This window comes from Pistacia vera, unplaced genomic scaffold (assembly GCF_008641045.1).
Source record: "Pistacia vera cultivar Batoury unplaced genomic scaffold, PisVer_v2 Contig213, whole genome shotgun sequence".
Taxonomy (NCBI): domain Eukaryota; kingdom Viridiplantae; phylum Streptophyta; class Magnoliopsida; order Sapindales; family Anacardiaceae; genus Pistacia; species Pistacia vera.
The window spans coordinates 382,107-398,691 of NW_022196017.1; the positions used below are offsets into that span (position 1 = coordinate 382,107).

General features: G+C 35.6%; 1 protein-coding gene and 1 non-coding gene across 2 annotated transcripts; both read right to left on the minus strand.

Annotated features, from left to right (window-relative positions):
• Positions 1-392: 392 nt before the first annotated feature.
• Positions 393-2,990, minus strand: LOC116129749. The gene is made up of 2 exons (XM_031415467.1): positions 2,635-2,990; positions 393-526 (listed from the first exon to the last, which is right to left on the minus strand). The coding sequence occupies exon 1, from the start codon at positions 2,909-2,911 to the stop codon at positions 2,639-2,641; it is 273 nt and encodes a 90-aa protein (XP_031271327.1). The 5' UTR covers positions 2,912-2,990; the 3' UTR covers positions 393-526; positions 2,635-2,638.
• Positions 2,991-16,239: 13,249 nt separating this feature from the next.
• On the minus strand, positions 16,240-16,346 carry LOC116129773. Its single transcript, XR_004127949.1, has one exon. It is a non-coding gene; the product is annotated as a small nucleolar RNA R71 (small nucleolar RNA).
• Positions 16,347-16,585: the final 239 nt, after the last annotated feature.

The following is a 16,585-nucleotide window of genomic DNA, read 5'->3' on the forward strand; positions in this document are numbered from 1 at the left end:
AAAGAATCGGTAGGCATTTGTAACTTATTGATGATTAAAAAAAATAAGGGAACTACATATAATTCTGTTCAGATGATGAGAAGGATGCAAAAGATGATTGGGTACCATCTTCGAGTGTGGAAGAATATTGGATGCCAGGGATTTTCTAGTTCAGTACCTAGAGAGTACACATACAAGTTAAAATTTGTGATGCTATAAATGCACACGGGATGCCAATTTGCTAGATTATGAACTGCATTAAAGAATGAGGGATTGTATCAAAACTAGGTTTAGGCAAACAGTAAACATAGGGACAGCACATAACTGAAAACAAGCAAAATCACAAAAATATGGTCATTAATACAGCAGTCAATCATGGAAGAAATTGAGTTCAATACTCATTATAAACTGTATCTTATTTCATCATTTAAAGCAGTATGCATTTAAGAGGAAAGTATCTTCATGGCCACAAATAAAATGTCCAGAAAGAAAAAACTGCAAAACAATCAACAATCTCCAAATCAACCCACAGGAGGCACATTACAACCTGCAATAAGCAAGAAGACATAAATGTTTATTCTTAAGATCAATTATACAAAATTATTGTAAATTAGTAAGGGAACAACTGTGGAAAAAGAAAATTCGTAATAGCACCAAATTACACAGTGAAAAAAACCATAAGTAAGGCTAATTATTTGATCACAATAACCAAATAAGAAGATATTATTATTCAAAGAAAGGAAGCAGCAAGCTGAGTACAAATGTACACTATAGTCATAGTCCTTCAAGTGCAATCAAATTTGTAATAGTGCCTAGGTATAGTATTATTATTTTGAACAAGCAGCAAGCTATTATATTTTAGTTATAGTGCTCATAAGTCCAATCAAATACATTTCTCAGTAATATTTGTAACAGTCACCCAAGTACAGCCAGTTTTTGGTAAATTTATCTAAGTAACCTCTTGTAAGGTATTACTAAAAACCGGGCACACTGTATTAGTATCCATATTCGCCATAAACCTCCCTGGTGATTTTAAAGATTGTCATAAACCTCCACTAAAATCGTTAGAGACCTTTTCAAAACACAAAATTTATCAAAAACTTTCCTTCTAAGAAGGTTCTCCACCTATTTTCCAGACCCGATGTCCAAAAGAATGAGGCCAAAATTCAGGTGAGGTGATGAACTTACCATTATTCCTCAAAAAAGGAATGTCAAAAATAAAAAATAGCTTTGAGTATTGACATCAAATTAAACGGGTGGTGGTAAATTAAAAGACTAAATAATAAAAGAGAAATGGGGTGGGTGATGGATATGAAATTCACAACACACAAATAAAGCCTATAGGTCAAACAAATCTGAGATGCAGTATTAAGTCGAGTTCATCTTCAAATTAAAAAAAAAAAAAAAAAAAATAGAAATGCACTCTACACATCCTTAATTATTGCTAAATAGTGAAGTTGCCAGTTCCTTCAGCTGAAATGTAATTCATATTTTTGAGAACTAGCTTTGATTAGACAAGCCAAAATGAAATAACATAGAAGCAAAGGTACAAAATGCCATATACAAAGGTAAGGATGGTCTCTTAAAAATCTGATACAAGCTACTCAAAATATGAAAAATAAGGAAATGTTGGCTATGCATGTACTAAGCCTTTTAAGAATATCTCCAATTGTGTTACACTGCTGTCAACCTCGTCACACGAAGCCCTGGTAACCATTATGGCCTCTCCTAAAACTAGCGATGAGGCGACCTTTGATCCTCACCTTCCCTCATACACTCCCACCACATTAAGTTCATTCTTACTCCACTTAGTTCCAGTGCTATAAAGATAGTCCATCAACTACCAAAACCACTAAAACAATAGCCTTAGTTCTTTTATATTTATCAGTCTATCTTTCCAGACTCAAGTCTCCCTCTTATACAATCCAAACAAGAGTAAAGTATTTTCTAATAGAATTGGTGCTCCAATAACCAAAGAACACAATGTTATGAGCATCAACATGCTGCTTTTGTCATTCATTCTTAAGCAACCACATTGTAGACAAACAGCACAAGAAAAGAGTTCGGCCTGACATGACATAATAAGGATGTAAAAGTCTTGAAATATTACTCTAGTCATATTGTTTGGTCATCGAGAAAATGAGGTAATAAACTCAATAAAAAGTGGCATTTTGCTACCATTCATTCACAGGCAAGTAGGAAAATTTCTTCAACAACGCTCAACTTTCAAAATAGAGTGATTTTTATTAAAATGTCTTCCAAAAGAAAATTAATACAAGGTTAATTTTAGTTGTTCTAAGAGAAATTGACTGCACCTACAGCTCCTAATTTTATATAATCTTTGTTCAGATAACGAACCAAACGTCCCCTTCGTTCTTTCTCGCCAAACAAACGGGAGCCAAAGTTAAAACCTTAGCAGTTAAATTAGGTTACAATTCAAATCACCCAAACAAAATCTGCAAATTCAATTAAACCCTAATCAACAAACATTTCCAACCAATCAACAAGCAAAAACAAAAGCCCACCACTAAAATCAAAAACCAACAACTACCCATTTCAATCAAACCTCAAACCAATAGACCCATAAAAAAAAAAAAAAAAAAACCCAGAAATTCAAGCAAAACAAAACAAAATAATATAAAAAATAAACTTGACCTCATCAGTGACCGTGCTCCTTGGCATGTTGCTTGTGCTCAAGATGGCGGCGCTCCTCGGGGAGAGCCAGGAGATACGATAAGATCATTCCGCCGAAACAGACATGGTAGAGAGGATCAATGGAGCTTGTCTGAATGTACTTGGCATGGTAGTTGTCCAAACCTCGTTGAAAGGCCGACTTCACGTAGTTCCGTGATAGCATTGGCTTCACGTACTCCGGCAAATCCTTCACTTTCATCCCCTTAATCTCGTTGAACACTCTCTTCAACGAAGACATTTTTCGATTTTTAGTTTACGGGAAAACCCTGATTTTGTGAAAATTTGGGGAGATCTGGTGATGTTTTTTTGTGAAGTGGTGTTATGATGGAGGAGAGTTTATATAGTGGGGACCCACGGCAGCCTGATGGACGCTCGCTAACGCATCACCGTTGATTTCCTTTTTTTTTTTTTATTTTAATTTTTAAAAAAATAAAAAAACAAAAAATCCAAATTACATTTTCGCACCCTATCTTTTGTGAAAGATTTCCTACCCCTGGTTGGTAAATTATCAACATTCCACCTAATGTTGCTCTCCTAATGTATGATTGTGAACTGGGATATTATTAATTAGGGGGCGTTGGGATCATATAATTTTTTTTATCTTAGTAATAATATTACCGGAAAGAAAGATTACATTGTAGATTATCGGGTTTAAATTATTATTGTGCTTGGTTTAATTGGGATGTATTAATAATTAATGCGTTTGGTTGATAGTAATAACAAATGTCCTGAAATACCCTTTTACTAGAATTCCCTTGGGATGATTATTTTTATTACTAATTAATCTGTTTGGTTTGTTGTAAGAGCAGATGTCTTGATTACATTTTACTAAAATGCCCTTTAGATGATTATTGGGTATAAATAATTAATGTGTTTGGTTAATAAAAGAAATAATCAATTAACAAAATTGTTTTTCTTATATTTTAGCCAAGTATTTTATTGTTAAGTCATTGTCGGGAGCAAAAAGATGGAGACGAAGACCCGAGGTTGTTGTGGCGGAGATGGTCGACCAACGGCAGAGGGAAGAGGGAGAAGTTAGACCAACGAACGCAAACAAAACAGAAAACGAAAAATACAATGGAAAAAGGGCGAGGGACTTATCGAAAATGGTGAATGGGGTGCTGTCCGGATCAAACAGATGGAGACGAAGACCCGAGGCACTGTGGCGAAGATGGTCGACCAATGGTAGAGGCAAGAGCGAGATCTTAGACTAACGAACGCAAAACAAACCCAAAATGAAAAATACAATGGAAATAGGGCATTTGACTTACCGGGAAATGGCGATCGGAATGATGAAGTCGCGAAAGAGATCGAGAAGAAGAAGACCAACGATGGCGATGGAGGTTTAGGGCTGAGAATTTTTTTCTTTTTATATTGTAGTTTTAGGGAAATAAAAGGGCATATTGGTCAGAATATGCAAATATGTGAGGATAATATGGCACACCAATATTTCGTGGCATTTATGAAAATATTAATAATAAGCAGGGTAGTTTTGTCCGAAAAAATTAAAAAACTGAGGACAAATCTGTCTTCTTGTGCAAATTGAGTGTTTTGTAATTACTAACAAAGCCAATGATATTTTTGTCCACATTGTCCACTATTTTGGGGCAAAATTGGACAAAAAATTTGGATTACCGGAGTAATATTTTAATAACACCCTCTGCCCAAGTAATATTATTCCCGGCGATTTACCCCCAATTTGGCAATGTTTGACATTTTTTTGGGGGGAATGTTTTTTTACAAAACAACCAAACATGGTTATCTACCCAATTTAAAATATATTACCCCTGTTATATAATATCAACCCGATCTAAACGGCCCCTTAGGGTACAAACTTTTAACAGTTTGCAGTGGACGAAAAGAAGTTACTAACCATTCAATTAGAGTGTGTTTGGCACATTGCCTTGAACTAAACTGAATCTTTTGTATTGAATTGGAAAGGATTTGAATATGTCGATAATGTTTTATTACAAAAAGTATATGATTGCCATTGAGATAGATAACCTTAACTATTAATATGTATAAATTATTATTATGTTTGGTTCATGTGGACTGTATAAATAATTAATGTGTTTGGTTGACAGTAATTACAAAATACTTCAATATTATTTTACTAAAATGCCCTTTACAAGATTAGTGTTTTGGTTGAGCTAGGGGAGTTTCGTTTAGGGAAAAACCAAACAGTTGGTTGGCAGGCACAAAGGGGGGAAAATCGGTGAAGGATTTCTGGCCAAAATCAAACACAAAAACACTCCACAATATCAACCAATCAAAACCCAAACTTCAATTTCATCAATCAACCAAAAATCTCAATCAAAATCAAAGAAACCTACAAAGAACCCTAGATGCATGCTGGAGAGGATTGGTGGTCAATTAGGGTAAGGGAGTATAGGGATTTTGAAGAGGAGGTTCAAGTGAGTCAAGTGGTGGTGGTAGGAATTATTGCGACGGATTCAGCCGAAATTCGACGAAGGACGGTTGTGTGGCGCTAGGTACTAGAACTATGCAGATTTACTACTCGTTTTAAACACAGTTTTCGGGATGCTCAAGCATGTTGTTTACTAAACCTCAGTATCGATTAGACAACAAAAAAAAAAAAAGATTCAAAAAGACTCCTCAATTCACCGATAATCGAGATTCACTACATGCAAGGAAAAAATTGAGTGAAAAAAGGTATTAGGACTATGCAACTTTTTGCTCGTTTTAAACACAGTTTTCGGGACACTTGAGCATGCTGTTTACCAAACCTCAATATTGACTAAACAGAAAAAATAATTGATTCAAAAAGACTCCTCGATTCACCTATAATCAAGATCCACTACAAGTTAGGAAAAAACTGAGTGAAAAAGTAATGGGACTATGCAGCTTTTCTGCTTGTTTTAAACACAGTTTTTAGGACACTCGAGCATGATGTTTACCAAACCTCAGTACTGATTAGATGGAAAAAAAAAAAAAAAAAGTTTCAAAAAGACTCCTTGATTCACCCATAATCAAGATCCACTACATACTAGGAAAAAACTGAGTGAAAAAAGGTACTAGGATTATGCAACTTTTCTACTGGTTTTAAACACAGTTTTCGGGACACTCGAGCATGCTATTTACCAAACCTCAATACTGATTAGATGGCCAAAAAATATATTAAAAAAGACTCCTCGATTCACCCATAATCGAGATCCACTACAAGCTAGGAAAAAATTAAGTGAAACAAGGAATTGGGACTATGTAGTTTTTTCTGCTCGTTTTAAACACAGTTTTCAGGATGCTTGAGCATGCTATTTATAAAACTTCAGTATTGATTAGACGGAGAATAAAAGATCCAAAAAGACTCCTCGATTCACCCATAATCGAGATCCACTACACGCTAGGAAAAAACTGAGTGAAAAAAGGTACTAGGACTATGCAGTTTTTCTGCTCGTTTTAAATACAGTTTTCGAGACACTCGAGCATGCTAGTTACCAAACCTCAATATTGATTAGACGGCCAAAAAAAAAGATTCAAAAAGACTCCTTGATTCACCCATAATCGAGATCCACTACATGCTAGGAAAAAACTGAGTAAAAATAGGTACAGCAAGTATGCAGAATTACTACTCGTTTTAAACAAAGTTTTTGTGATGCTCAAGAATGCTATTTACCAAACCTCAGTATCGATTAGACGGTGAAAAAAAATATTCAAAAAGACTCCTCGATTCACCCATAATCGAGATCTACTACATACTAGGAAAAAATTGAGTGAAAAGAGGTATTGGGACTATGCAGCTTTTCTGCTCGTTTTAAACATAGTTTTCGAAACACTAGAGCATGCTAGTTACCAAACCTCAATATTGATTAGACGAAAAAAAAAAAAAAGATTAAAAAAGACTCCTCGATTCACCCATAATCGAGATCCACTACATGCTAGGAAAAAACTAAGTGAAAAGAGGTACTAAGACTATGTAGTTTTTCTGCTCGTTTTAAAAATAGTTTTAAGGACACTCGAGCATGCTAGTTACCAAACCTCAGTATTGATTAGATGGCAAAAAAAAAAAAAGATTCAAAAAGACTCCTCAATTCACCCATAATCGATAAAAAATATGGGCTGAAAAAAAACTGAGTAAAAATAGGTACTAGAACTATGTGGATTTATTGCTCATTTTAAACACAGTTTTCGGGATGCTCAAGCATGCTATTTACCAAACCTCAATATCGATTAGACGACGAAAAAAAAGATTCAAAAAGACTCCTTGATTCACCTATAATCAAGATCCAGTACATGCTAGGAAAAATTTGAGTAAAAATAGGTACTAGAACTATGCAGATTTACTACTCGTTTTAAACACAGTTTTCGGGATGCTCAAGCATGCTATTTACCAAACCTCAATATCGATTAGACGACGAAAAAAAAGATTCAAAAAGACTCCTTGATTCACCTATAATCAAGATCCAGTACATGCTAGGAAAAATTTGAGTAAAAATAGGTACTAGAACTATGCAGATTTACTACTCGTTTTAAACACAGTTTTCGGGATGCTCAAGCATGCTGTTTACCAAACTTCAGTATTGATTAGATGGTGACAAAAAAGATTCAAAAAGACTCCTCGAGTCACCCATAATCGAGATCCACTACATGCTAGGAAAAAACTAAGTGAAAAAAGGTATTGGGACTATGCAGCTTTTCTGCTCGTTTTAAACACAGTTTTTAGGACACTCAAGCATGCTGTTTATCAAACCTCAGTATTGATGAGACGGCAAAAAAAAGATTCAAAAAGAATCCTCGAGTCACCCATAATTGAGATCCATTACATGCTAGAAAAAAACTGAGTAAAAATAGGTACTGGAACTATACAGCTTTACTCCTTGTTTTAAACATAGTTTTTGGGACGCTTAAGCATGCTGTTTACCAAACCTTAGTATTGATTAGACGGCAAAAAAAAAAGATTCAAAAACACTCATCAATTCACCCATAATCGAGATCCACTACAATCAAGGAAACAATTGTGTGAAAAAAGGTACTAGAACTATGCAACTTTTTTGCTAGTTTTAAACACAGTTTTTGGGACGCTCGAGCATACCGTTTACCAAACCTCAGTATTGCTAAGACGACAAAAAGAAAAGATTTAAAAAGACTCCTCAATTCACCCATAATTGATAAACAATATGGGCTGAAAAAAATTGAGTAAAAATAGGTACTACAACTATGCAGATTTTCTGCTCGTTTTAAACACAGTTTTCAGGATGCTTAAGCATGCTTTTTACCAAACCTCAGTATTGATTAGGCGGCAAAAAAAAAGATTCAAAAATAGTCCTCGATTCACCCATAATCGAGATACACTACAAGCTAGGGAAAAACTGAGTGAAAAATGGAACTGGGACTATGTAGCTTTTCTGCTCGTTTTAAACATGTTTTCGGGATGCTCAAGCATTCTGCTTATAAAACCTCAATATTGATTAGACGGAGAAAAAAATATTCAAAAAGACTCCTCGATTCACCCATAATCGAGATCCACTACAAGCTAGGAAAAAATTGAGTGAAAAAAGGTACAGGGACTATGTAGCTTTTCTGCTCGTTTTAAACACAGTTTTTGGGACGCTCAAGCATACAGTTTACAAAACCTCAGTACTGATTAGACGGCAAAAAAAAAGATTCACAAAGACTCCTCAATTCGCCCATAATCGATAAACAATATGGGCTGAAAAAAACTAAGTAAAAACAGGCACTAGAACTATGCGGATTTACTGCTCGTTTTAAACATAGTTTTCGGGATGCTCAAGCATGTTGTTTACCAAACCTTAGTATCAATTAGATGATGAGAAAAAGATTCAAAAAGACTCCTCGATTCATCGATGATTGAGATCCACTACATGCGAGGAATAAACTAAATGAAAAAAGGTACTAAGACTATGCAACTTTTTGCTCATTTTAAACACAATTTTTTAGACACTCGAGCATGTTTTTTACCAAACCTCAATATTGACTAGACGACGAAAAAAAAAAGATTCAAAAAGACTCATCGATTCACCCATAACCGAGATCCACTACAAGCTAGGAAAAAATTAAATGAAAAAGGTACTAGGACTTTGTAGCTTTTCTGCTTGTTTTAAACACAGTTTTTGGGACGCTCGAACATGTTGTTTACTAGACCGCAGTATTAATTAGATGGCAAAAAAATATTCAAAAAGACTCCTCAATTCACTCATAATCGATAAACAACATGGGCTGAAAAAAACTGAGTAAAAATAGGTATTGGAACTATGCGGATTTACTGCTCGTTTTAAACACAGTTTTCGGGTTGCTCAAGCATTCTGTTTACCAAACCTCGGTATCGATTACACGGAAAAAATAACGATTCAAAAAGACTCCATGATTCACCCATAATCGAGATCTACTACATGCTAGGAAAAAACTGAGTGAAAAGAGGTACTGGGACTATGTAGCTTTCCTGCTTGTTTTAAACACAGTTTTCAGGACACTCAAGCATGCTACTTACCAAACCTCAGTATTTATTAGTCGACCAAAAAAAAAGATTAAAAAAGGCTTCTCGATTCACCCATAATCGAGATCCACTCATAATCGAGATCCACTACATGCTAAGAAAAAACTGATTGAAAAGAGGTACTAGGACTAGGCAGCTTTTCTACCCGTTTTAAACACAGTTTTTGGGACACTCAAGCCTGATGTTTACCAAACCTCTGTATTGATTAGACGGCAAAAAAAAAGATTCAAAAAGACTCCTCAATTCACCCATAATCGATAAACAATAGGGGCCGAAAAAAACTGAGTAAAAATAGGTATTGGAACTATGCGAATTTACCGCTCGTTTTAAACATAGTTTTCGGGATGCTCAAGTATGATGTTTACCAAACCTCAATATCGATTAGGCAACGAAAGAAAAGATTCAAAAAGACTCCTCGATTCACCCATAATCAAGATCCACTATATGCTAGGAAAAACTGAGTGAAAAGAGGTACTTGGACTATGCAGCTTTTCTGCTCGTTTTAAACACAGTTTTCAGGAAACTCGAGTATGCTCTTTACCAAACCTCAGTATTTATTAGATGGCGAAAAAAAAAGATTCAAAAAGACTCCTCGATTCACCCATAATCGAGATCCACTACATGCTAGAAAAAAACTGAGCGAAAAAAGGTATTGGGACTATGCAGCTTTTCTGCTCGTTTTAAACACGGTTTTCAGGACACTCAAGTATCCTCTTTACCAAACCTCAGTATTGATTAGACGGTGAAAAAAAGATTCAAAAATACTTCTCGATTAACCCATAATCGAGATCCACTACAATTAAGGAAAAAACTGAGTGAAAAAAGGTATTGGGACTATGCAACGTTTTTGCTCGTTTTAAACATATTTTTCGGGATGCTCGAGCTTGTTGTTTACCAAACCTCTGTATTGATTAGACTGCAAAAAAAAGATTCAAAAAGACTCCTCGAGTCACCCAAAATCGAGATCCACTACATGCTAGAAAAAAACTGAGTAAAAATAGGTACTGGAACTATACAGCTTTACTGCTTGTTTTAAACACGGTTTTTGGGATGCTTAAGCATGCTATTTACCAAACCTTAGTATTGATTAGACGGCAAAAAAAAAAGATTCAAAAACACTCATCGATTTACCCATAATCGAGATCCACTACAATCAAGGAAACAATTGTGTGAAAAAAGGTACTGGGATTATGCAACTTTTTTGCTCGTTTTAAACACAGTTTTTGGGACGCTCGAGCATGCCGTTTACCAAACCTTAGTAAAAAAAAAAAAAAAAAAAAAAAGATTTAAAAAGACTCCTCAATTTACCTATAATCGATAAACAATATGGGCTGAAAAAAACTGGGTCAAAATAGGTACTGGAACTATGCAGATTTTCTGCTCGTTTTAAACACAGTTTTCATGATGCTTAAGCATGCTTTTTACCAAACCTCAGTATCGATTAGGCAGCAAAAAAAAAGATTCAAAAATAGTCCTCGATTCACCCATAATCCAGATCCATTACATGCTAGGAAAATACTGAGTGAAAAGAGGTTCTGGGACTATGCAGCTTTTCTGCTCGTTTTAAGAATAGTTTTCTGGACACTTGAGCATACTGTTTACCAAACCTCAGTATTGATTAGACGGTAAAAAGAAGGTTCAAAAAGACTCCTCAATTCACCCATAATCAATAAACAATATGGGCTGAAAAAAACTGAGTAAAATTTGGTATTGGAACTATATGGATTTTCTACTCGTTTTAATTACAGTTTTCGTGTTACTCAAGCATGCTGTTTACCAAACCTCAATATCAATTAGGCGGCAAAAAAAAAGATTCAAAAAGACTCCTCAATTCACCAATAATCGAGATCCACTACATGCTAGGAAAAAAACTGAGTGAAAAGAGGTACTAGGACTATGAAACTTTTCTGCTCATTTAAACACAATTTTTGGGACAATCGAGTATGCTCTATACCAAACCTTAGTATTTATTTGACGGCGAAAAAAAAGATTCAAAAAGACTCATCGATTCACCCATAATCGAGATCCACAGCATGCTAGGAAAAAACTAAGTGAAAAGAGGTACTGGGACTATGTAGCTTTTCTGCTCGTTTTAAACACAGTTTTCGGGACACTCGAGCAAGCTATTTACCAAACCACAATATTTATTAGACTGCGAAAAAGGATTCAAAAAAACTCCTCGATTCACCCATAATTGAGATCCACTACAAGCAAGGAAAAAACTAAGTGAAAAAAGGTATTGGGACTATGTAGCTTTTCTGCTCGTTTTAAACACAGTTTTCAGGATGCTCGAGAATGTTGTTTACAAAACCTCAGTATTGATTTGACGGATAAAAAAAAAAAAGATTCAAAAAAGACTCCTTAATTCACCCATAATCGATAAACAATATGGGTTGAAAAAAACTGAGTAAAAATAGGTACTGGAACTATGCAGATTTACTACTCGTTTTAAACACAGTTTTCAAGATGCTCAAGCATGTTGTTTACCAAACCTCAGTATCGATTAGCCGGCGAAAAAAAAGATTCAAAAAGACTCCTCGATTCACTCATAATCAAGATCCACTACATGCTAGGAAAAAACTGGGTGAAAAGAGGTACTTGGACTATAAAGCTTTTCTGCTCGTTTTAAACACAATTTTTGGGACACTCGAGTATGCTCTTTACCAAACCTCAATATTTATTAGACGGTGAAAAAAAAGATTCAAAAAGACTCCTCGATTCACCCATAATCGAGGTCCACTACAAACGAGAAAAAAATGGAGTGAAAAAAGGTACTAGGACTATGCAGCTATTCTGGTTGTTTTAAACACAGTTATTGGGATGCTCGAGCATGCTGTTGACAAACTTTGGTCCTGGTTAGACGACGAAAAAAAAATATTTAAGAAGACTCCTCAATTCACCCATAAACGATGAACAATATGGGCTGAAAAAAACTAAGTAAAAATAGGTACTGGAACTATGAGGCTTTACTGCTCGTTTTAAACACAATTTTCAGGATGCTCAAACATGTTGTTTACCAAACCTCAGTATCGGTTAGACAGTGAAAAAAAATATTTAAAAAGACTCCTCGATTCACCCATAATCGAGATCCACTAGATGCTAGGAAAAAACTGAGTGAAAAGAGGTACTGGGACTATGCAGCTTTTTTGCTTGTTTTAAGCACAATTTTTGGGACACTTGAGCATGTTGTTTACCAAACCTCAGCATTGATTAGATGGTGAAAAAAAAGATTCAAAAAGACTCTTCAATTCACCCATAATCGATAAACAATATGGGCTGAAAAAATCTGAGTAAAAATAGGTAGTGGAACTGTGCAGCTTTGCTGGTCGCTTTAAACATAGTTTTCAAGATGCTTAAGCATGCTGTTTACCAAACCTCGGTATCGATTAGACGGTGAAAAAAAAGATACAAAAAGACTCCTCGATTCACCCATAATCGAGATCCACTACATGCTAGGAAAAAACTATGTGAAAAAAGGTACTAGGACTATGTAGCTTTTCTGCTCGTTTTAAACACAGTTTTCGGGACACTCGAGTATGCTCTTTACCAAACCTCAGTATTGATTAGATGGTGAAATAAAGATTCAAAAAGACTCCTCAATTCACCCATAATCAAGATCCACTACTATCTAGAAAAAAATTGAGTGAAAAAATGTACTAGTACTATGCTGCATTTCTGCTCGTTTTAAACACAGTTTTTTTGGATGCTCGAGCATGTTGTTTACCAAACCTCAATATTGATAAGAGGGCCAAAAAAAAAAAGACTTCTCAATTCACCCATAATCGATAAACAATATGGGTTGCAAAAATTGAGTAAAGAAAGGTACTAGAACTATGAGGATTTACTACTCATTTTAAACACAGTTTTTGGGATTCTGAAGCATGTTGTTTACCAAACCTCAATATCGATTAGGCAGCAAAAAAAAGATTAATAAGCCTCCTCGATTCACCCATAATCGAGATCCACTACATGCTAGGAAAAAACTGAGTGAAAAGAGGTATTGGGACTGTGTAGCTTTTCTTCTCATTTTAAATACAGTTTTCGAGACACTTGAGCAAGCTATTTACCAAACCACGATATTGATTAGATGGAAAAAAAGGATTCAAAAAGACTCCTCGATTCACCCATTATTTAGATCCACTACAAGCAAGGAAAAAACTGAGTGAAAAAAGGTACTGGGACTATGTAGCTTTTCTGCTCGTTTTAAACACTGTTTTCAGGATGCTCGAGCATGCTATTTACAAAACCTCAATATTAATTAGACGGCAAAAAATAGATTCAAAAAGACCTCTCAATTCACCCATAATCGATAAACAATATGGGTTGAAAAAAACTAAGTAAAAATAGGTACTGGAACTATGCAGATTTGCTACTCGTTTTAAACACAATTTTCTGGATGCTCAAGCATGCTATTTACCAAACCTCAATATCGATTAGGCAGCGAAAAAAAAGATTCAAAAAGACTCCTCGAGTCACCCATAATCAAGATCCATCACATGCTAGGAAAAAACTGAGTGAAAAGAGGTACTTGGACTATAAAGCTTTTCTGCTCGTTTTAAACAAAGTTTTCAGGACACTCAAGCATGTTGTTTACCAAACCTCAGTATTGATTAGATGATGAAAAAGAAGATTCAAAAAGACTCTTGAATTCACCCATAATCGATAAACAATAGGAGCCGAAAAAAACTGAGTAAAAATAGATATTGGAACTATGCGGATTTATTGCTTGTCTTAAACATAGTTTTCAGAATGCTCAAGCATGCTTTTTACCAAACCTCAGTAATGATTAGGCGGCCAAAAAAAAGATTCAAAAAGACTCCTCGATTCACCCGTAATCAAGATCCACTATATGCTAGGAAAAAACTGAGTGAAAAGAGGTACTGGGACTATGTAGCTTTTCTACTCGTTTTAAACATAGTTGTCGGGACGCTCGAGTATGATGTACACTAAACCTCAGTATTGATTAGACGACAAAAAAAAAAAAAAGATTCTGAAAGACTCCTCAATTCACCCATAATCGATAAACAATAGGGGCTGAAAAAAACTTAGTAAAAATAGGTACAGGAACTATGCGGCTTTACTGCTCGTTTTAAACACAGTTTTCAGGATGCTCAAGCATGTGATAATCCGAGGATTATACTAGTTTATTTAAGCTTTTAGGTCAGATTTTAGATACTTCTTAGTTTATTTTTGCCTGAATTGCTACTTAATTCCTTACATTTCGTGTTTCAGGTTAAAATGGACATTTTGAGCGAATAAAGACAGATTTGGAGTTTCTGGACTTAGAAGCAAGCGGAGGGCAATTACGTAATTTTAGAATTCTTCAGGAAGCTTCGCCGCGGCGAAGGTTGTTCTTCGCCACGGTGAAATAAGCCAGTCACGCACCAGATTCAGTTCCCTTGTTGCTGCGGCGAGATTCCTTCTTCACCGCGGCGAAGTCTGCATTTTCCAGTTTTTGTAAAACGCACAGTTTCGTTTTTAGGCTAAGTTTTAGGATTTTGGGCAAGGTATAAAAGAAATACTTAGTCTTTTTGTTGAGGGCGTTCGTGGAGAGATAGACAGCAGTTTTTACATTTTCTTAGATTTATTTTTGAGTGATTTTGGATTGAACAAAGTGTGAAGATTCAAGGTGAAACCAGTGGATTCGTCAAATGGGGAGATTCTTTTCCTTTTCTCTTGTGACCATGATGTTGAACTTGGAATTTTTCGTTTCTTTTAATTGTTTCATTGATTTAGCCATGAACTAACCTTTTTAGGGTTAGGGTTTTGATGTAGTTCGGATTCTAATGGGTTAGAGAGTTGATGATTATTAATTTCATATGATTTTGCTTTGATTGTGTGATTATTCTGTATTTATTGTTTTTATATGATGAACATGATGAGATTGAGAGATAATTCATGTTAAGCTTCTTGGGTAATCACCATTGTATTATTGGATGCTAGAGATAGATTCAAGAACCAAATAAATCAATCTAGGATTCTTGTGCTTAATGAGCTTAGATTTATTAACTTTCAATTTGTTGGGTGCGGAAGGTTAATAGGGAAGAATAGGAGAACATAGCCTGAGAAGGTATGTTGGACACCTTAGAGAGTTCGATTTACAATCAATGCATGTGAATATGAATTTAGTTTAATTCTTTAGGTTTAACCCATAGAGTCCAAATGAAGTCAAAACCCTCCCCGTTTGTTTGAATTGATTTTATCCATATTTTCAAATCTTGCTTTCATAGTTTAATTTTATTTTAGTTATAGTTTAAATTGCTCCCTTTAATCCAAAAGAATTCGATTGCTTCAACTTGAAAACGGTAGAAAACTTAGTGCTTAGCAACAATCCTCGTGGGAACGATACTCACTCATCACTCTATTACTTGTGTGACTAGTATACTTGCTACATTTACATGTTGTAGGAAACACGCATCAAGTTTTTGGCACCTTTGCCGGGAATTGAGTTTTAAGTTAACATTGAGTTTTTCTATAGTTAGCTAGATTGAAGTTTTAATTTTAGGTTTCAATTTTCAGTTGGTTTGTGATGTCACTTTCTTTCGTTTATTTTGTGCAGTTTATGCGAAGAGTAAGACGTCACCCAGTGGTTCTTGTTGATCTTGAGATTGAGAGAACTGCCAGACGACTTAACAGAGAGAGAAGAGAAAGAGAGGATATAGTGGTTGAAACAGAAGAAATAGCTGTTGAAATGGCAGAACTAGAAAACAGGACACTAAGGGAATTTTCAGTTCCCACGGTTAATGGCAGTGGTTCAAGCATTACGAGACCAGCAGTCCAAGCCAATACATTTGAGATAAAGCCGTACATTTGAGATAAAGCCGAAAATCATCCAGATGATCTAGCAGTCGGTAAGGATTAATGGTGATTTGAAGGAAGATTCGAATCAACATATTGCTAACTTCTTGGAAATTTGTGACACCTTCAAGTCGAACGGAGTGTCAGATGACGCCATTAGGTTGAGGTTATTCCCATTCTCATTAGGGGATAAAGCAAAGGGGTGGTTAATGGCACTACCATCGGGAACTATCACAACATGGAATGATCTAGCACAGAAGTTCCCGACCAAGTTCTTCCCTCCAGCAAAATCAGCAAAACTGAGAAATGATATCACATCATTTCTACAAGATGAATCCGAGTCATTGTATGAGGCTTGGGAGAAGTACAAGGAATTGATGAGGAAATGTCCACACCATGGGTTGCCAGTTTGGTTTCAAGTCCAAACATTCTACAATGGACTGATGGGTAACTTGCAAACCATGGTGGATACAGCATCGGGAGGAGCCTTGCAGAATAAGACACCAGAGGAGGCTTATGAGTTGCTTGAGGTTTTGGCAAGCAACAACTATCAAAGACCAAATGAGAGAGTGATATCAAAGAAATCTACGGGTCTTCATGAAGTTGATGCCTTCACAGCCATCTCAGCCCAACTCACGGCAC